We start from the raw sequence: 22,618 nt of genomic DNA, 5'->3' as shown, positions 1-22,618 counted from the left end.
ACATGTGAATAAAATGCAACTTTGCTATCAGTTTTTGAAGTGCAAAGTAAGCCTTTCCGAGCTGGTGTGGTGAAAACTAACTTTTTCTTTCATTTGTTTTGTGTATAATTAATAATTATTCGAGGATTTATGTAGGTACAAGTGTACACACAATGAAATTAAGATCTTTCAGAAAGGTATTCAAATATTTGTCGTCTTTTAAAGGTCAATGTAGCTTTTAAAATAAGTAATTTACCTAAATGTATTTTTAAGCTTTTAATTTGTCATGCGTTAATAGGTGCTCGTCGTCGACATATCTGAAATTAAAAGGTCACCAAGGTTTCATGTGTGTTTTAAGTAAGTATTTCAACGCATATAATGAAATTTGTTACTTCGTTTTTATTAAAATTGGTGTATTATCATCATTATCAACGTAAAGAACATGCAATTTACTTAGCAAGATTTTATTTCCTCACAAATTACCTTCACCTATTCTAATGATGTAGATCTGCACTGTCCATTTATCGCGCACAACTAAAGAATAGGTGTTATTGACCATTATCATTGAGACTAAGCATCATACAGGTACCTAAATACTTCTATCTGATTGATAGATTATTTGTGGCTTTCGATCACAGAAGAAGTAGGAGAAATTAGGCTTGGCTCCAGGTTCATTAACTTTTGGGTACAATAGGGACATACCTATCTTGTTTTTCTTTTATAATAAGTTAAATAATAATAGGTAGGTATAAGAAAACGAAACTGGCAAGTCACGTATTTTATTTAGCTTGAGATAAAGATAAGTATACAAGACTTGCGTTATTTAGCATTTATTTTTCTCTATTTTCCGACATTTAAAATAAATAACGCCCTTGGATTTATTAATACTTAAGTTAAGTTACATAGACCAGTAAGCTTTAGCTTTTCAATAGCAAAAATAAGTAATTATAAACACTGGTAACTTTTATACAAGGTTGCGTTCTATATATAAATCTTGTAGAATGCGTCACTGAGCTAGGTCTCAATCTTACACATGTTACGAAGCCAGCTCAGTATGAAAGTTGAGAACTTGCTAAAGTACCGTCTTCTAAACCAATGATGATCCACGCAACCTTGTGTATTGATTAGGGGAAACCGTGAGTTAAAACAGAGGTAAGTTGAAACAACGTAAATTTTGAGATATTTATAATCGTCTAGCGCAAGCTTACATATTGAGAGACCAGCGGATGGTGGGACGCGGCTAAACCTCGTTTTTCCAGGTCGATAACAGTTATAGATGTCTCAAAATTGACGTTGTTTCAACCTACCTCTGTTTTAACTCACATCGATCTCCCCTACTTTTCTTGATATTTTACTTATTTCTGCCGAATGTAAGTTTTATTTACACGAACACCATAACCGTAACCAATCAGTCGCATACTGTGATGCCATCTCGTATTGCTATATCTACATGCAGTTGAACGTGAAAATTAAACTATATTATAAGAGAAGATATGACTAGATTTTATGTAACAGGTAAAAATAATAGATGAACTGCCCTTACCCTAGAACTATTGAACTACAACAGGATTTTTCATCACAATGATACAATTCTTTTTCAAGAGTTTATTTCTAAGACTGTAGAATTTTATGCAGAGATAGGCGCTTCCAGGCGACTGCTAAAGTTTGTACGGTTCAACGACTCGATCCGAAAAAGTTATAGAAACGTAGGACCGCAATACACCGCGGGAAGCACCATTGTGTTCTGCGCCTGATAATCCAGGGTTGAGTTAAATATTACGAAGCATACGGCTAATTTAAAATAGTTAAAGTTTATAACAGTCATCAATACAAAACCTAACAAGAAAGACGTTAATCCAGAACAGTTGAAATGAGCATTAACCGTAACACTAGAGCGTTAAGCGAATCGTTGGTTGTCGCTGGTCCGTTTATTTGCGGAAGCAGGAGATGGGGTTGAAGTAGCACTGCCTGAAGCGCACCTGGCGCTTGTCCGCGCGCCACGGCCTGACCAGGCGCCCATCCAGCGTGCGGCCCCAGCCGCGGGGCTCTGCCTGTGGCCAGGAGCGTCCGACGCGTCCCATTCCCAACCTGAAAAAAATTTATAGCTTGAAACTCCGGTACAGAACTTGACTCCGTCACTAACTACAAGAGCTGGACACGCTGGTAGCACTAGACTAGAGAGAAGAGAGAGAGAGAAACCTTGGTTACTTTATCTTTCTTATAGGACATCTATTTTAGTTTCACTTGACCATACCATAACTAATGTTTGGTTTGTAGTTAGTGAACGGAGGAATTGGAGGATACTACAAAACTTTATGAATACTAATAAGACTTAAAATAGCTGAGTAAGGTGTACCTGCTCTTTTTATACTCTCAAAGTAAAAGCTGCAAGTAGTTAGCAAACTTCGACGACAATCTAGTTCCTTCTTTCGTTGTTTTGTTGTAAGAAGTTCTGCGGTAAACTTTAGTAACGGTGACGCTTAGCCGTTAAATGCGGGTAATTAATTACCACTTTATTATATTGTATGCTTACGTAAATATTATATTACTTACTTCCATTAGTATTAGAAATTACTGATATTAGCAACTGATTGCTTAGGTACTTAAGAAAATATCATTATATTACAATTGAAGATTCGTTTGGTATACTTTGGCTATGTACAGTACAGTAAGTAGGTACTCATTTGACAGCGTTTTCAAAAACGCTGCTTTAGGTTTTGCCTAATAAAATAAAAATATGTCTTTACTTATTTGGAGCTAGTTCTAGTCTTTCAGATCAAAGTTCTTTCGTCTATATAGTTGGGCACGAAATAAATAATAATTCATCTGTTAAAATAGCTTTATTTCTACCTGCCATCTGTAAAGTCGTAAAACTTAAATGGTCACACCGTCACACCATGTTTTAAAATAGATATTTAAGGTGTGTAATTAAATATTTAGCGTTGGTGTATGTAAAATATAAACGTAGTCGTAAATTATTTTAGTACAACTTCTTGCCAAACTGGAGATAAACTAATACAGCAAAATGGCTACAATTACGGGCCTAACATCTACTAACTCGCCGACAGGAGATAATCAGAAGGTAGAGTAAGCTTCGGACCCAAGTGACCAAAACTTCTTGCCGCCCTGTTAGTGGGTTTAAACTACTTTAAACATTTAAGTATCTACGTCATAATTGCCCAATTAGGACGTCACGCAACTACGTCTTTCAGCATTGTGTTTATAAAATGGCTTTCCTACCGGATCAGATTAATTCCGACAAACAAAAACAATGTTTAGTTTAATTTAAGTACTTTTGTCTTTTAACACATAAAATCCTTATTACAGTAATTACGTTTTAACCAAAGTGTGCCCAATTAAAGCCATTTGTTATATTATTGTTCGCCTTTGTATTTATAATTTATTTACTTTGTTTTGTCTTTTTTGTGCAAACTTGTTTAAGTGCAATAAAGTGACATAAATACCTACATACATAGGTACATACTTTTATTTAAGGTATTAAATGATGATATTTAACTCCTTTTATTTTAACGTGTTATTTTGTTTCTGCCTTGACCGTTGACTGCATGAAGGTAATGCCTAATATATACTTTGATCAGGAAACGGTGTCCCTCTTCAAAATCCTCCTAATCTTCAATCAATCAATCTCCTCTTTCCGGGGCAAACTGCCGAATCCGATACAAGCCCAGACGATTCAACAGAGCCACGCCGTTTTGTTGCCTAAATAGTGTTTAGTTTTTAAGTTTATAAAATGCATATACTTATATGTTAGTCTGTAAATATCTGTAAGGTATTTGTAATATGGGCCTTGTTGCCTGAATTAATGAAATTAATTAATAAAATCGGGTAGGAAACACCATGTCAATTGCCTGATACTTTGTTAAGAATATACTTTATAAATCCAGAGCGTGAACCATTCGCAATACCTAGTTAAAGTAGATACGTTAATATTACCTTTCCTCGGCATCCAGTTGGAGCAACAGCTTGCGAAGCGCGGCGGCGTTGATGGCGTCCCAGGGCCCTCCGGACATATCCATGTCGTTACTGTCGTGGGCCACTAGCGTATTTTCCGATTGTTCGTCGTCCGGTTCCTATCGGATAAAAAAATATAATTAGGTATCAAAATTATCTCTCTCATACTCATACTCATATATTTTATTGCGTTTCATGTGTACAGAGGATCTTATAATATACCTATATACAGTCTCTACATGAACCCTGCAAGGGTATAGCAACATAAACTACCAAAACATATTAAATATTGATAACAGTAGGTATTTCTAAATAACTAAAACATCTAATTCTCACTTAAATAATCCTGTATACAATAATATGCTTTAATAATTAAAAAAACGCTTTAATTGCAATTTAAATTGATGTATATTTGTTTCCACCTGTATTGTCTTAGGAATTTTGTTGAATATATTGACACACATGGCAAACGGACCAGAGTGGATCATTTTCATGTTGGAGTTAGGGCGGGCTAATCTAGTATTGGGTCGTAAGTTAGATGGACGAGAGTACTGTGGGAAAAGCGAAATGTTGTTTTTAACGAACTCTTCACAATGACTGCTTTCCATCCCATCATTTCCACTTCCACTGAAGGATATAAATCTAGACTAAAAAAGTGTCTTCTTGAGAAGATGTTTTATGGTTATAGTGAGTTTTTTTTGACATTCCACTAGTGATTTAATAACTAAGGATGACTAACGTTAGACCGGACCGTGTCCGGGCCGGAGCTTCCGGCGCTAACTTTTCTATGACATGACAGGCGATCGCGTGACGCTTTCTATAGAAAACGATGCACCGGAAGCCCCGGCCCCGACACGGCCCGGTCTAACGTGAGTCATCCTAATACAGGCTAGAGCGTGACATTTGTATATTATAAATATAGATTACGTTCTCATTGTCAATAATAATTTGATATATTGATAATTTTAATAATTAATTTCATTTATGTAATTTGGATTATGTATACAGGTATATGCACAAATACTAGTATGTAAAAAAATAACATGTAACAATTGTTATCAAGAAATAATTTAATTTTCCACCTCTGAACGAAACGCGACGCCGGTTGCCTTTTTAGGTGACTGATGTTAAGTACCTAGCTAACTTTTGCACAACTCCTGTGTGGACCCAAGTCAACACACCCGCCCTACTTAATTATATTGTATGCTCCTGGTGGCCTTTAATTTATCGCCAAGTTTCGAATTTTAATTAATTGGGTAAATTAATGGAGAGAAGATTAAACCCCATGCTCGAATGACACGTTTTATCGATGGTGTAACATAGTGACAATACAGTGAATAATAGAGGTGCAATATGCTTAGTTTGAAATTGGAAGGGCATTTTTAGAAAATCATTTTCATTTTTTTGAAAGCCTACCAACTTTTTTCTTATTTGTACTCAGAGAACTATCGAATTAAAAAGGAAAAAAAGTGGTCGAATTTTTTAGTTTTGTGACACATGTTCACATACATTTTGTTTTAACCGTCACAAAACTGGCAACCAAAATTTGTATGAAAAACTGAGGTCATTTTTTTTCTTGCAGACGTTACTGCTTAATACAAAATTAATTGATTTCAAATCAAATTGCCATTGCAAATTCAAATGAATAACTTGATAATCGATTTATTCTAATGCATGCGGTACCTATTGCAGTTTTATGGAGCCCACTGTCGTAAAAGCATCTGCATGTCCCATAAGGAGTTTACTTAGTGTCTGCTTGTTTAGATAGTCTCGAAGAAAATGTATGGTTTCGATGAATTGTGTGACTTATGTGTGTTAGTTTACTGTCCCTTATTCTATGGACAAATTGGGAAGCTTATGTAAGGTTAGGTTAGGTTAGGTTAGAAATGATTATGAAAGTATGGGGCAAGAGAAACACTTGTAGGAGAAATACCACAAAGATATTAAAAACTATATTTAATGATGATACTAAAAAAATGCATAAATGAACTTAACATCTTTTCTCCTACCCCGAGCAGAGCTAATCTTATCTACTTACTCGTAATTATAATTATAAATGTTGATAAATTCATATTTAATATTAATACACGTCAATTAGGCATGTATTTTTAATAGTACAGTGAAACCTGGTTAATTGGCACCTGGATAAATGGGAAATCTCTATATAAAAATATAAAAGAAATTTGCCAGAACGCAACCTCTATTAATGAGAACCTTTATAATTGAAACAACAGTTTTTGAACCTCGTTAATTGACACGACCTGCTTAAATGAAAAACCCGGTTAATTGACACAAAATGGCCGGTCCCTTGAGATTTTAATTATCCAGGTTCCACTGTAATATGGGTGCCTATTCACACTTTGTAGACTATCGATTTAAGAACAAATATTGTGTTAAACGAGAACCTGGCAAATAATAATAACACTTATTGAAATACTATAAACAAGGGTTCGTCCGTGCCTGTGCCGCCCGCGGCGAAAAGAAATCGAATCTGGGGCCTATTGTGTTACAAATTAAAAATACAATTTACAAACATTTACAATACTTTCAGCCTAGTAAAGTATTTTTTGTGGATAAAAATATTAAATTAATGTAGAATTTCTGTATTTAAATAGGTAGGTACAATTTCATTTGTGTAAGATTGTCCCATAATATTTATTTAATTCTACAAAAACAAGTGTGATGGTGCTCTTATTACGATATTTTCTAGGAAGCATGAAACGAAAGCGCAGGCAGGCGTGTAGCAGAGCTCCGTGCGTGAGTGCAGTGAGTTAAACTTTTAATTTCGACTGTCAATTAAAAATTCAATAATCTTAAAAAAAACAGTTGAATGCGCCGGTATGAAATATAATTGGTTTCCACATCGCTATCTTGTTATTTTCTCTCTCTAGCTACTAAGCCAGGCCTCTTTCTCAGAGCACTAGGGCTGTTTTTTAAACTATTATTTTTCTGCTATACTATATGCTATGCTATATTACGATTTAAATAGCTTTTATGATTTGTGTTAAGTCAAGAAACTTTGACCTATGGAGGCCACCGAATTGAATATAATATGTCCAAAGTAAATTTAAAATTAATAATAACTGTCATGCCGACGATGTAGACCGACAAACTACAACATTGCAACGCTAAATCCATAAATTTGTCAAGTTGAGAACTTTTAAAACATCAAATGAAATGAATAAAAATCACACTCATTCATTTACTCATATTTCGGGCCCTTTTTTCACGTTTCGTTTAATAACAAAACAAATTGCCATTTTCAAGAAGTTTCAGTCACACGGCCCGATTCGAACAAAAACAAAATTTCTTCAAACAAAAACGTCATTTTTGACACTGACATATCTAATCTATATCGTATCTAGACGTAATATTTGACGTATCTTAAAGTTCGAATCAGGCCGACAATCAGATTTTAATTTTAAAATTTAAGAAAAATATTTTCAGGCACACATTTTTGATGTCAATAAAATTATAAACGTGACAAACAGCCTTATTCGGATTTCGTGATAATCACAAGATCTTGAGACGATTTAGAGATCAACTAGATCTACATTAGATATCGACTAGATGTGACTTGGATATCTAAGTCATAACTTGTCAAAATCGTTCAAGAGGACCTCCAGAATCGCGGAAACGTCAAACTTGACATATCTATCTCACAAATATCTTTAAATTATCCGTATCGTAACTTGTTGAAGTCTAGTAGAAATCTAATTCATTTTCCGAATCGAGCCGAAAGTCAGGAAAACCACGGAATACCTTATATTTTATAATAGTTCTAAGGTTAACTACAGCTGCAACTCACCAACTTGCAAGTATCAAGTAACCCACACTTGTGGAGTTTTAATAAAGCTGTGTAACACATAATGCCACTTGTTGCACAAGCATGGCTTACAATGTCGGCATGTGCCGGTATCAAGCGAGTAATCAAACAAGTTGCGCCGCTCGGCATTTAATGGGCTCGTACACGGGATTATTAATAGCAGTTAACAATTTAATTCAATAACAGGGTGGGCATGGGTTAAGTAGGAAACTTATTTAAAGCATATTGTGCTTCTTGAAATAATTGAAATAAGTACACACATTACAAACATAATTGAAATTATTTTCAACCTTTAAGCTGGACTTGAACTTGGATTTTAGTTGCTAGCTTATTAATGAAGTAAATTTTATCTCGTTTTGTTACCATTGCTTATGCATTATATTAGTGCAAACGAAATGCGACTAAATTAAAAAAATAAATATCTTTTTCTTATTATTACATAAATTAACTGCCAGCGACCGACTAGGCGGGTTCTCTGTTAGTAGGCGCTTTTCGTTACAAGCGGGAAAAACCGTGTTATCGGCTACGTTTGTACCGCGTAGCTCGCTCTGGCAGAATGTCAGGCCTATTTAAACGTGAACTGAAATCAAAATGACATCCAAATGATGTCATTTAGTTATAGTTTAACTCGTATCATTCAGATAATGTCAGTGTAGGTAGGTACGGTCGAACTGGCCTGCTATTCATTATGCATTCGGAAAATTAAGCCCTCTCAACGTCCGCACGTCAGTGCTACGCCGTAGCACATCGGCATCGTTGCCATACATCACTACCTTATTAAAACCAAAGTCCACCGCCGCGTCTGTTGGTCTGTATGTTCGCGATAAACTCAAAAACTGCGGGCCGGATTTTCATGAGGTTTTCACTTATCAATAGAGTGATTCGGGAGGTTTATGTGTATAATTCGTTAATCCGTGCTAATCCGGCGCGGATCGCTAATCATAAAATAAACTGCAGTTAGTACACCGAAAAAAAAACCTTCCGGAGTTTAAAGAACTTGAAGCCTATCACCTTTATGTTGTTACTGGCTCAGTCTAAGAGGTACACAAGTAAAAAATAAAATACCCACTTTAAACGCACATCCCTGTAAGCCTGTAAGGGTTTCAATATGGTACATTAAAATTTTACGACGCGTATGATGGTCGAATCAAATTTTGACGATCACGTCCGCTTATGCCGAGCCATTTAAGCAGTTTAAGTGACTTGTGGGGACATAAAAATTCCTAGTATTCATAACCAGTGATCGTTAATTTTCCAGCAATTTTGGTGCAACAACAGATAGCTTAAAATACATACTTCTTTATAAAGATATCTAAGGACACCTCTCCTAATCGTAAATGGGGTCAAAGTTACGTTAATACACGTTAATACTTCAGGGAGGGGGAAGGCATTTTAACGACTTACGAGGCTAGTTTCAAACTAATCTGGAGTAAGATAGAGCGTAATGAACCAGTCGTAAATTAGGTAATCTTTTATTAACGGCACTTGTATTTCTGGCCTACTTTTATATTCTGTAATCCCGTTCTACATATATCTAGTTCGTTTTTTTAGCATTAGAAAGAAGGTAAGCGATCTTGACATGTCTTTTAATTGACAAACGATTTTTAAAAATCAGTCTATTATATCAAACTATTACCTACTTATAAATTAAGAAGAATATAAATGATCGTATTAGATTCATAATTGTTACATATTTGCCGTGACTTATTTTTTAAAACGTGTTTTTCAATTAAAAGACGCATCAAGATTGTTTACCTTTTTTCTAATGCTAAAATAAAACGAACTATATAGTTTTCACCTCAGCAGCTCGAACAAGGGTACTTTGCTTCTTAAAAACAGTGAGCAAAATGCGATTTTGCTCACTAAGTCATTTTGTCTCACTCAGTGAGCAAAATCTCATTTTGCTCACTGAGTGAGCAATATCGCATTTTGCTCACTGAGTGAGACAAAATGACATTCAAGTGACCTTTATAGTCAAATGTCATTTCAACATGCGGGGTCTAATACAATTTCGATATACTTGGGTTCTATTATCTTTGTCCCTCTAGGTATGTTCTCACTGCTTAGGGTGAAAAATTTTGTGTACTACACGAGGTCAAAGTTATTTACATCTCGTGCGCTTTTGAATCCCTTACTACGCTCAAGATTCTAAATTAGATTCACTCGCTACGCTCGTGAATCTATTATAGAATCTTTCGCTTGCACGGGACTCAAAATAAGCACTCGAAGAAATATCAAACTTTGATCTCTTGTTGTACAAATAACTATTTCCCAATTTATCTTCTCCGACGCTTTCCCTGTGCATTCAAGTCTATTCAATAGCACTTCTATTCATTTGTGCATCTGCTGGTATCTATTCAATAGTTCCAGTGTAGGATGTAACGAGATTCTCGCTTAACCCATTTAGTATTTCTTATCGTTGCTTTTTGAATAGGAACTATTCACTACATTTCTCAATTCATTTTTTACTGTCTTTTTCAATGAAATAAACCTTCTTATAAACACATCAATGTTAGTAAACAATGTATAAAATAAAATACATTGTATTCATTGTATGTTCATGACGAAACTTACATATACTTACGATATTAAATACAATCTGTCAACGAAAAGAAAATAATCGAAATGCCTTGCACTAACGAACGTTAGAACGGATGTTTTTTTTAAGTCATCACTGAGTGAAAGATTACCTCCAAAACATGTCTCGTACCAAATTATTCCGGAGAGTTTTAACATTAAAATGTAGTTTACTGTAATTTTAGCCCTTCAAGTGGCGCCAGCGAAAACGCGAAAAGTAGTCAAGTGGCGCTGCGGATTTGCGCAAAAGTAGTCACGTGGCGGGGCGGGGCCCCGGTGGGTGGTCAGCGCAGATTAAAATAATTTTATAAAATCATCGATTTAAGCTTTTCTATGTTTGAAAGTATATTAAATCACATATCCTTATAAACAGCGTTAAATACGCTATTTGAATATAGCAATTAAATTATTATAATGTTTATACATTTGGCCAGACAGGGCCAGACCTAATCAAACTCTGTAAGAATGACAGTTTTCCAGCTTCCTTGTTAAAAATGAATACCACCATAAAACAGATTGACGATTGGAGGTGATTGCTATTTAATTATCAAATTAAGACTTTTATTTTTAAGATTATATCTTTAATAATACAATTTATTTTACAAAACAACGTCTTAAAAATGAAGACTCAACTCGGACTAGGCGGTCGCTCCCGAATGAATGGTCCTCAGCAGCAAATTTTATACCAAGTGTATTCGTGTTTCTTACGGTATGCTATCCTTGTCTAACTCGCTACCTAATTTTGGGCGCTAGACAAGCGTAACTATACTTAAATGCGTTCAATTTTACCTCTAAATACGGCAATACCTTATTAACCACTCACTGGTGGCCGACAGTTTACTGGTTTTCGCATCGACCCGTGAGTGGTGGGCCGCCAGTTTACTGCTTTTCGATCCGACCATTAACGGGTTGACCGCCACTTGAAGGGTAAGCAACCTGTCAAATAATCAATCACTTCACTTACCATTGGCGCGGCGTTTGCCGAGACTAGGAGCAAGGCGAGTGTGCTCACAAGCACAAACATACTGCTGTACGCCGAGGAACACTTCATTGTAATTCTTCTGTCGATACCTGTTGAGAATAATAAGACAGGTTTATAGATTTCTACTGCTAGAACCTTATAGTCTGTTACAAAAAATCTATGAATTTTAAAGCATATTTTCGATAAGAATTGTATACAATCTGTCTGGCGCCGCCGCCGGAATGAAACTTCCAACAATTACAGCCTTACCATCCTGTACACAGATAGTTGGTGATGTTGTTACATAGTGCATAGCAAAAGGTAGCTTAATTAGGAACTATATTCAGGTAATAAGGTACGTACTTATTAAACTTTGACTGACAGCCGTACTGTAGTTAATCTTAATTTTTCCTCAACCGTCTGAGTTAAGTAAGTGTTAGACCAATTCTAGATAATACAATAGAAGATTAGGTATTGAATATGGCCTGTTTGGTTTGACCACACAGTTAACTGACTGCACCTAAAGGTTATTGCAACCAGACAATATCTATCTTTGGTTTGTTAAATTGTGTTAGTACCTTCCTATGTATGGTGTATCCTAAATAAATAAATAGACGCGACTGAAATTAAAAATACCTATCAAATAAAGTAAATAATAAAGAAAAATATTGTAGGTGGCTTTGAATATAAACACTTTTATCAGGTACTGGGTGGCCTGAATCATACGCAAGATAAACGTGACACGTGTTTACAGTAATATTGAATACCTACCTCACCTTTCCGGCTGTGTCGGACAGTCGCGACGCGCTGAAGCTTTTTTATTAGCCCGGAGCTCCTTCGGTGTCGAAGCGTCAATAGCACGGGTGGCGGGGACGCAATGTAATTAATTTCATAGAATTTTCTGCTGTTTGCCCATTTTATTCATTATGGCAGCGTATTATTTATTATTTGCAAAAACAGATGACTTAGGGTCTTTCACTTTCTGAAACTGACTCCTACGTTCACCAAATATCTGCCCACTGCCCACGTAGCCAGGTTTTTCGTATATTTTTTCGGCGTGCTCTTTGAGAAAGAATGAAACTTTTATGATCTTGTTTGTAAAACTGTCTATTTTTAATTTGTTAAGATTTAATTTACAGGCTAATTCGAATGTGCACCTGACATCAAACCGTAATTTGAATGATGTTGGAATCATATTTATAAATTAGTTGTCATTTGCGTGTTCATTTCACTGTGACTTGTCCTTGTATGTATTAGTGCGAGAGAGACGCCCGCGCGAATGACAGCTAACTTTACAATTTACAATATTCACTGATCATTTAACTTTTATCCTAACTAATGTGAAAATAAAACCAGCGGCAAGACACAGGCTAAGCCTCATTTTAATGATTGTATCGTAACAAAAATTTTAGTAACAAGAGTTTTATGCCGGTATTCAACTTCTTAGCCGCGACAAATGGTAAAATTATCTATAGTGTGACAAAGAACACAAATGTGTGACTAAGGACACAAATTAAAAGATGTGCTTGAAACATTCTACCTACACAAGTTAAAAATACAAATAACGGTACATCAATAAATTTCCTAGTTCGCAATTTCGTATAAATTCCTTTTAAGCTTAATAAATGTATTTGTCATCAAACGAAGGTCTCAAAGACAAGTTGCTTGATCGTTGTTGGGTTGAATGACGGTGAATTGGCATTGGCTTGATTGTCCTAAAACTTACCAAATCTCACATTTCAAACCTTTCCCCTACTTGCCCCTACTTTCATGATAAGTGATTTATCAGTAAGTAGACATCGGATTTAAGGGGACAAAATTAAATGACAGGTAGAGTTAGACCAAGATAAGTCTGCATCGATTTTGATAGCACACCCAGTGCAAGTGTTATTTTAAACGTCAAACATCTATGAAATTGTGGCGTATAAATAACAATTACACAACATATGCTATCAAAATCGTTGCAGACTTCCCTTGGTCTAACTCTAGGGAGTTCCTATATCGATAAAATAAAATTATCGATGCTCCTCCCATATACTAAAATAAAATATATTTAAATATTTTAAAATATATTTTTATTTAATATGTATGCTAGTTTTAAGGTATTTATGTATGGGCCATTGGTTGCCTGAAAGAAAGATTTTCATTTCATTTCATATACTAGTGTTCTTCCAAGTTTTATGTGTAGAAAAGTGAGTATTTTTGTAAACATTACTTTAGAGACGATGCGATATGATAAAGTTTACACAAATAATATTTTAAATGACCGCTAGGTTTTGTTATCACTGTTATGAGTACCAAGTTTCAAATAAAGAAGAAAATAATTGTATCATTTATATATTTTTACAAACGAAAACTTTTAGCGATTATGGATCCTGTTCTTTTTCCAAAGATTATTTTTTATGTCTACCTACACCGTGTCTTTCCCACATATGTACCTATGTGAATCTTCTTACGGTTTACGAACTGCTAGAAAGTGGATTCGCTTGCGTTATTTGTATTTCCTGACTTGACAAATACGATCTACATTTTCCAATAGTAAAATAAAATAGACATCAGTGAACCATTGAAATGAGACATGTCCATATTATACTGTCTTTAAAATAAATTATATTACACCATGCATGAAATAAAGCACCAGATAATTTTATTATTAGAAAAACACAGATAGGAGTTATTTTTAAACACAAGTTATATTTAATCAATCGGATAAAAATATAAAAAGTAGGTGAGTTGACCGTGACGTCACGATGTGATGTTTCATATAAATTCCATATTAGCAAATCGTTTTGACAGTTCTAATATAGTAACTGATTTGACTAGTAGGAAAATACCCTATTGTTCAAGTGTGTAAAAGCTAAGGTGGGCCTTTAATTTAAGGTAAGTGGTTCATTCATAAAACATGGATGTTTCATGAATTCCTGGAGGAGTTTTTTGCGATGCATCAACAATAAGGAATGTATGGCTGAATTTGTTAAAGAAAGTGAAGCAGAAATCCAATATCTAAATTGGAGGGTGTTTTGACTGGAATTTGAAAGTGTTACCCGAGTTGTTATTAATTTTCATTTTCATATGATTTAAAATACAGTAAATAGAACAGATACCTATACGTACCTCTACATCTGACATAGTTTTAACTTTTTACGCAAACGAAAAATTACACTGGCGGATGAGACGTTTGGGCCTTGGTCGTCAGACACTAAAACAATAGTAAAAGAAATACCTACCCCAAAAGCTAGTTGGTGTATCTGGCGACCTCCGGACAGGGGCGTATTTTGCGAGCAATACGGTAATAGGTACAACGGGACAATATCTTGGGGACAATGCCTCGGATTATAGGTAACTTTACTAAAGCCTTTCTTGCGTGTGTGCGTATTGCGTATACGGTTTGCAAAAAAACGCATAAGAATAATAAATATTTAATATAAGATGTCTCTTGATTGAACTTGATAACTGTAATTCGTGATTTTCGGTTAGATTTATTTATGGGTGAGTTAAATATTTTTACAAACGAATTACACGAAACTCTTTTTATATGCAGAAGTCGTCGACTCTACAAAGTTCAGGAAATGGTGCCATATTGATTTGAATTCAAATTCGATGTTTTTAAATTTACTTATGTGGTAAATTCGTTTGCGGGTGTGGGTATAGGGTGTATTCTTTATTTTTACATTTTCTAGTATGAAGTACCAACTGGATTATTTTGAAAAAAATATATGTTGCAGGCCTTTATATGAGCTTGAGCAATCACCTTACAAAGAACTGTTGGTGTCGCTCTTCTAGAAAGCAAGAAAAAAATTGTAGTTGTTTCTTACATTTATCCGAGAATTTTGTTGGTAATATTAAATATTATTTATAGTATTTGTAAGTCTCTATATATATAGAATACTTTACCAAAAGTTTGCGTAAATTGCATTAGCCAATATTTAAAAAAAGCATTTTTATAAAAAAATAAAAAAAATCATATGTCAAAAAATAACAAAGATAGGAAGCTGAAACTTACAGGAAAGAATACATGTCATAAGGGCTCTTATTTAAAAAATACAGTAAACATTTGGTGAAAGGGCCGCTTTTCCATGTAAACACGGCTACACTATTTCAAAAATGGAACGTCTATTCGAACACTTCACTCACACATTCAAGAGGGGCTTTAGCTAAGTTTTTACCTAATAGTTAAGTCAAAGTTTAATTTTATGTGATATGTGACTATAACTATTTACTTCGTACCTTCTTACTAAATAAAAGTAGTTTAAAAATACTCTTTTCTCCAATATGCTCGGAAATGTTCACCTTATTGTAGCAAAAATAGTATGCGAAGTTCTTCGTTATTGTCAAACTCTAATAAAAAAAAATCAAACTATCGCTGTCCTGCTCTAGCGGACGGGAAGTAAAAAAATACTACAGTAATAACTTATTACTGTAGTGTTTTATACTTTTTAAAAATAAAAACGCAAACAGCCAATTATTATAACCGCGAGCCGCGTCTACACGTCCCGATCAGCTATCATTTCAAGCTATTGGATAGAGTGAGATAATAAGATAAACGACCTTACTTGTCTCATTCTTACAAGACCGTTGTGCTCGTGTATGATCGTGCGAATACTGCTTAATAAAATCAAAGATTATTTTTATATTTTTTTAAGGATCTCATCGGTGTTCATAAAGCTTATATAGTTTGTCAAAGGACTTTCTCATTTCAATCATAGACAAAGAGAATCATACTATCTTTGTCTTACACTAGTACTAGCACCCAAAAGAAAAGGATGGGTATAGTTTTCCTGGTTCTTACTGACTGACAAATTAGTTTGACCAACTATATTGCACAATTATATTGAATGAACGAATATTGAATGGTACTGAATGGCAGAATAAGTTTGTGCCTTTAACTTTTAAAAATGTATTAAAGAGGGAAATAGTTTTTGACTTGACATTTTGATGTGAAAGTTCGATTTGAGTGATGCTTCATGCTTAAATAATTATTTTACCTTATTTCCTCGCATGTTTGGAGAAAAGCACTATATATGCCTCGGCAGGAATAGCATTTCGTGGATTCGTCTTCTTTGTCGGACTCCGCTTCGCGTCGTCCGACAAAATCGAAACTCATCCACGAATTGCCCTTTCCCGGCCTCTGCAATAATGTACTATTACTTCCTAGGAAGTAAATTATGCCATACAGTGCGTACGCCTGCTTGGAATAATACCATTTATACTTATTCTTGTACGATGAAAACCATTTTAATACCTCAAATATTAATTAATTATGTATTCAATTAATTATTCGATGATTTATATTAAACTAACCATTCACATATGCATGCTTGCGTACTGCTAAATTAAAAATATATTATATAGTTACTTGTTGTCTTATTAGTGACTCTTGTAAATTTCTTTAGAAAATAAAATACTCTTTAAACCAAAACGAGGATAAAGCAGTTTAGTTTATAAGATTTGATACAATATTTATGTTTATTTATTTGTCCTTAATGTTTCAGTTAAATAAATTTTTATCTACCATAAAAAAACAAGGATGCAGCTGAAATCTAATAGCGGGTAGAAGGCGTCACATTAATATGCAAAGGCGATCAAGCTGAACAAATCGGTTGCATAAAGTAACGACCATTAGGAGACGCGCTCACGACGAGATTAGATGCAGTATGTAATAAATATTTATTTCTTAATAAGAGAGCTTTGTTGACTACAAGATTTACAAGAACACAAGCCTTATTGAGCTTACTGTGGGATTTAGTCAATGTGTGTAATAATGTCCTATAATATGTGTAGCCGCGGTGCAGGTCAGGATCTCGACGACTCAAATAAAAAGCTTCGATTTGAAGTAAACTATTATAATTTCAATAGGTACTGGTTTTACAAGGGTTCCTTGACTAAACGGTTAAATGTAAAAGTGGTGTGGTAATCGTATGGAGGCTGATGAAAGAGTGATTTGCATAATTTGAATGTCCGAAAATAGTGGTTAAGATTTGGGTGCCTCTAATTGGCCGCGATACATAATATGTGGAGCGCTCCTATTGGTGCTTTAGAAAAAGCTTTATCGACTGTCGATATTCGTTTCCGCTTACATTTACTAATGACTGGATTCCATGTGGATGAGATCTTAAAACCCTCGTCCCGATTATAATTGCAATGTTTTTTTATTTCAATAGTTCCGTACCCAAAGGGTAAAACGGGACCCTATTACTAAGACTCCGCTGTCCGTCCGTCCGTCCGTCTGTCACCAGGCTGTATCCCACGAACCGTGACAGTTGAAATTTTCACAGATGATGTATTTTTGTTGCCGCTATAACAACAAATACTAAAAAGTACGGAACCCTCTGTGGGCGAGTCCGACTCGCACTTGTCCGCTTTTTTTTTTCGTCGCTTAGATATCATATTTTTAATTTAAAATAGTAACAAAATATTACACATTATAATGATTGAACGTTGGCCCCCAAATTATGAGGCTGATTTGTATTGGAGCTATGGGACCCTAAAATCTATAGGTCAGTCAACCAAGTATTCAACGTAGACATAAGATTATTATACTTACCTATTTGAAATTTAGTTTCTGGAACGAATTGTGGACTTAACGATATTTTTTTATTTATTTTAATGATATTATTACAATAACCAATTTAACTTAGAGTTAACAATTCATCGTCTCCAAAAATCTACAGTTTCATAACAATGTTGCCCGAGTTTGACGAACAATTAGTAGACCGTATACGAGTATACCTAATCAAATGTCGTGCTGTAACGGAATTTTTCATGGAACTATCAAATCAATGCAAAAATCCATTTTCACGGAAGAATTGTTGAATTGAATAGAGAATGTACCTTAATTTGGGTAAATGGTTTATCGAAGTTCATAAATATGTGGGTAGGAAACTTCCCCATAGTAGTGAGGAGCGGAAATTGCTAAGTAACTTGGTTTACATGTACCTGAAACTTACATATTTAGCTAACGCATAGATAATTCTGACGAAACGCAACTATGGTGATACACACACACACTATAGTGATACAGTGTCACACTAATATGGAAGAGTGATAGAGAGACACAAAGCGATTCGATGGCGAAACGGATTGTCACCTTGGCTAGAGGCCGCCTGGGGGCCGATTTTTGAATTTCGATCGCTCGATTTCGTCACTCGAAAATCCGCCGAAAACGGCGAAAAGCTAATCTTTGAAATACGAGCGATAGAAATTGGGAATCGAGTGGTATTGGTATTGACCACTCGTTTTCAATTCTATTAGTAGAATTTAAATGCGTAGTATTGGAGATATTATTGAACTAAATACACGAAATCGAGCGGTCGAAATTCAAAAATCGGCCCCTGGTCAGTCGTCCAGGGTATGAATATCACGATTCAGAGAGAAAAAGCTGCCTAGCATCTTCTGCATATTAAATAAATTATACAAGTTAGCATACTAAATATAATAAATAAAATTCCCGTGTAAATAAAACACTATAAATAAAATTCGAAACTTAATAGTGTTATTTTGAAGTAATACATAGTTGGAAAATGGCAAAATGCCGGGCAAAATGCCGGGATAACGCGAGGAAGAACAACAACATAGTTGTATTATTTATGATTTAGTTACTATTTTTTACAAATATTTTTTTTTTACTATATAAACTTGTGCTCTAATGCACTGAAAAGTAAATTAACCTTCCAAGAACGACAGCTAGACAGCGGATAAGTTAAACTAAATAAAAGCATTTAATAATAAAATCTTTCTTTACATTAACTCCTATATTTAGGAATGATTGTTAGTAGACCAACAATTTGTATAATGAATAATTAATCATTAAAATGTTACGTTTAACCTGAAATATTGAATAAATTTTAATGATTAAAGCAAATTAGCGTTCAGTAAAATAGGCAGGTGGGGTGGGGTAGTATGTAAACTGAAGTCAGATCGTTGTTTGTTTACACCTAATCCACGCAATTGCCTCAAGTTTCTGAAGTTTATCAAACCTAAGTTTACCGTTTACGATGATCGATGTGAGATATGCGACGCAAAAAGGGTCTCACAGTAATAATTAACTTATTAGCTGGCTATTTATTTTCATTCTATTTTACTAACCTACAAGTATCAAGGTCACGGGTTTTTAATGAATATTTATAATGGTCTTATAAGCAGAAATCAACATTATTTATTTATTTTATTTCAGGTAAGTATTTATTCAATCTAAAACATTTGCTTAAACTGTTCTAAACATTTTGTTTCAAGATCTTTGATACAAAGCCTCACAAAATTATAGATCGGGTTTGCCTAATAGGCACCTAAAAAAAAGTAATTAATTATTGAACTTATCCCAGAAATATGACCTATCAAAAACCAATTACTAATCTGTCAGTTATTAATCTATCAAAAACCAATTTTACACAAATCGACCAAGTTATCTACTAACGACCTACTGTCAAAAATGTTTTTTACAGTACATATGGTCCTATTTTCCCGCCCTAGTGCGTAAAATAGCACTTTTCGTGCGTATGTCAAAAGTTTAAAGGGTCAACAATCCAAATTTCCGCTTTTTCGCACTTGTATCGTAAATAACTATTCTTCCTCTTCCTTTCTAATGAGCCTCAACTCTGTGTTTTTCCATCTAGTAGTTCTTTTGGTTACCGTCCGAATACATCATCACAGCTCCATGTTAGCATATTATTGCATTGTCATCGGAATTAATACATATACACACCAATACACATATATACACACACATACAATACACATATTTTAATTAAGTATACAAAATTAAATATACGCAGTGACGCTAAATAAAAATGTGTAAAAAGCTTTAAACATTTTTATGGTGTGAGTACATATATGAATTATATCACATAAAAAGAAAAATGTTTTAAACATTTACGAGTTCAGTGGAGCGCATTAGTTTGTCATAATGGATCCATCATCCGCATTACAACTTCCAACGACGTTCCGCTAAAAGTATCGAGTTTAATTAATCTTGAGCAAAGATTATCAATCTGGATGTTTCTAACCACTTGATGCGGTTAGGGAAATTTATATTTACATTATGGGTACGAACAACTCTAATCAAAAGAAGCTATATATCTTTACGTGTTGTTTTAACTTGCACAAATTTATTGAAAATTTTATGTAAACGCTTGAATGAATGTACAGTAATGTACACTTTTTCACATTAGAAATATGATAACTTCTTAAACTCAACTATAGTGTTACCTACGGCTTACATGGCTGGCATTTACAACGATCAACGTAAGATTAAAGTGGGCCTTTATAATTTTTATGTTCTATACGATTTTCCATATCTCCGTTTATGCATGATGGGGATAACTTGGCGCTAATTAGCATCAATTTGCTGATTGAAAAAAGGGCATAATGATGTACCTTTGAATTTTGCAAATGCTAACTTTAGCGTAGTAAATATATCTGATTATTTACTGTAAATATCCAGTACCTTATTATATGTAACATTTAAACAAAAAGTCTAAGAAGGGCTAACGAAAAGGCTAATATTTGTGACTAAATTATGAATTATGTGTTTAGTTAGATTTTTTTTTATAGTTGGCCGGAATAGAGCAACTTGATTTTTGATTGATCATGTCCCTTCGTTTGATTTTTTTCGATTTTTGAATTGTTATAAGAGCTAGGAGCTTTTAATAATTTGTATAGAATTTGTTTTTGCTCCTTTTATAATAATCAAAAAAACGACAAAGTCAAACGAACGGGCACGGGTGGTCAATATACAATAAATTGTGTAGAAATATTTTCCTCTAACTGAATATCCAGGAAGGAAAATGGGGACTACGTTTGTCGAAATGTCTCGAAAAGGTTAAGGACACAAAAATAATTAAATTAGTAAAAAAAACATTTAACTTTGTACACTAAAACAATCACTAAGTTTGAAGCGGTCGTCCAGTATTTTCTTAACAGGCGGGTTATCTTTTTTTGTAAGATGGACTTTATGAGTAGAATACTACATAGATATAATTAATAATAAAAAACTGTTATTTTACATTCTATGTAAAGCTGGGATGGCAAACCGACACGTCAAGTTTTTCATAAAATTAATTCCGTGGTCAAATTCAAGCACCGTTGTTGTATTGTTTGAAATTTAATCGTTTTTAGGGTTCCGTACCCAAAGGGTAAAACGGGACCCTATTACTAAGACTCCGCTGTCCGTCCGTCCGTCCGTCCGTCCGTCTGTCACCAGCCTGTATCTCACGAACCGTGATAGCTAGACAGTTGAAATTTTCACACATGATGTATTTCTGTTGCCGCTATAACAACAAATACTAAAAAGTACGGAACCCTCGGTGGGCCAGTCCGACTCGCACTTGTCCGGTTTTTTTTTGTACACGAATCATTGAAATAAACGTTCCCAGTTTTTTTCACAAATGTTATTAAAACAATTAATTACTTACGTCCGAGTTTTTCGGTTAAACTCGAAAATGTTAAGGACACAAAAATAGTTAAATTAGTAAAAAAAATCATTCAACTTTGTACAGTAAAACAATCACTAAGTTTGAAAAAAATTAAAATCAGTAATGAATAAATAATTCAAATGATAAATTATCCTAGAGGCATAAAACGATAAATTAATTATGAATAATATTCACTACTGGTTTTCAAATATTTTACTATTAACGATATTGAAACTGATTATGTTTTAGAAACTATTATAAATTATAATTTAATTTGTATTTTCCATATAAACCATATACTTAGGTAATATATTTTTTTTTCTCTATAATATATTATCTATTTTCTCTATACTGAATTTTTCAAGAAGTTCAAAAGTAGTATTTTACAAGAACCAATAATGATGATAAAATATATTTTTCCAAGTTTTTTTACTAACTTACCTTTAATAGCGCGCAAGTAAAGTTGCAAGCGAAGGTTCCGGCGCTTCCGTGTTGCCCGCCGATGGTTTTTGAACGCAAATGAAGGATCTACGGCGGCCGGCTCGGCTTATATACGGCGGCAACTCGTAGCGGCTGCTACGCGCGTGGTTACGTAGGGGGCTACGCTGCTACGTATTATATTTACGATCAATTTGTGTTATTGAAAGTACCTAACTTTTTTTTTTATAAAAATACTTTAATTTTTTTAAATTATATATTGCAAATATATTGATACTCAAGTTGTAATTACTAAAACCAACGTTTCTTTGGCAATTGCAAGCCAATTTCAAAAAGTAGAAGTTATTATAGATTTGGTCAAATGTTCCTAACTGACTTCAAAAAAGAGGAATTTTAAAGACGCACCTCACACCGGCCACTACTCAAACCACTGTTTGGGTATTCTATAGTATCTCG

At 34.3% G+C, this 22,618-nt stretch overlaps 1 protein-coding gene across 1 annotated transcript; it reads right to left on the bottom strand.

The window, feature by feature from the left end:
* Positions 1–792: 792 nt before the first annotated feature.
* LOC134796565 (allatostatin) lies at positions 793–22,231 on the bottom strand. The gene is made up of 4 exons (XM_063768746.1): positions 22,166–22,231; positions 11,319–11,425; positions 3,934–4,070; positions 793–2,067 (listed from the first exon to the last, which is right to left on the bottom strand). The coding sequence occupies exons 2-4, from the start codon at positions 11,403–11,405 to the stop codon at positions 1,908–1,910; spliced, it is 384 nt and encodes a 127-aa protein (XP_063624816.1). The 5' UTR covers positions 11,406–11,425; positions 22,166–22,231; the 3' UTR covers positions 793–1,907.
* Positions 22,232–22,618: the final 387 nt, after the last annotated feature.

This window comes from Cydia splendana, chromosome 13 (assembly GCF_910591565.1).
Source record: "Cydia splendana chromosome 13, ilCydSple1.2, whole genome shotgun sequence".
NCBI lineage: Eukaryota > Metazoa > Arthropoda > Insecta > Lepidoptera > Tortricidae > Cydia > Cydia splendana.
Note: the sequence above shows the minus strand (reverse complement) of the source record. Positions and strands in the feature narration are given on the sequence as shown.

Bases quoted from the DNA above. Each gene is read 5' to 3' on its own strand.
- LOC134796565 (XM_063768746.1), bottom strand. From the start codon at position 11,405: ATGAAGTGTTCCTCGGCGTACAGCAGTATGTTTGTGCTTGTGAGCACA. The intron at 4,071-11,318 runs GTAAGTGAAGTG...TTTATCCGATAG, and splicing joins CGGCAAACGCCGCGCCAATG to GAACCGGACGACGAACAATC. The intron at 2,068-3,933 runs GTAATATTAACG...AATTTTTTTCAG, and splicing joins CAACTGGATGCCGAGGAAAG to GTTGGGAATGGGACGCGTCG.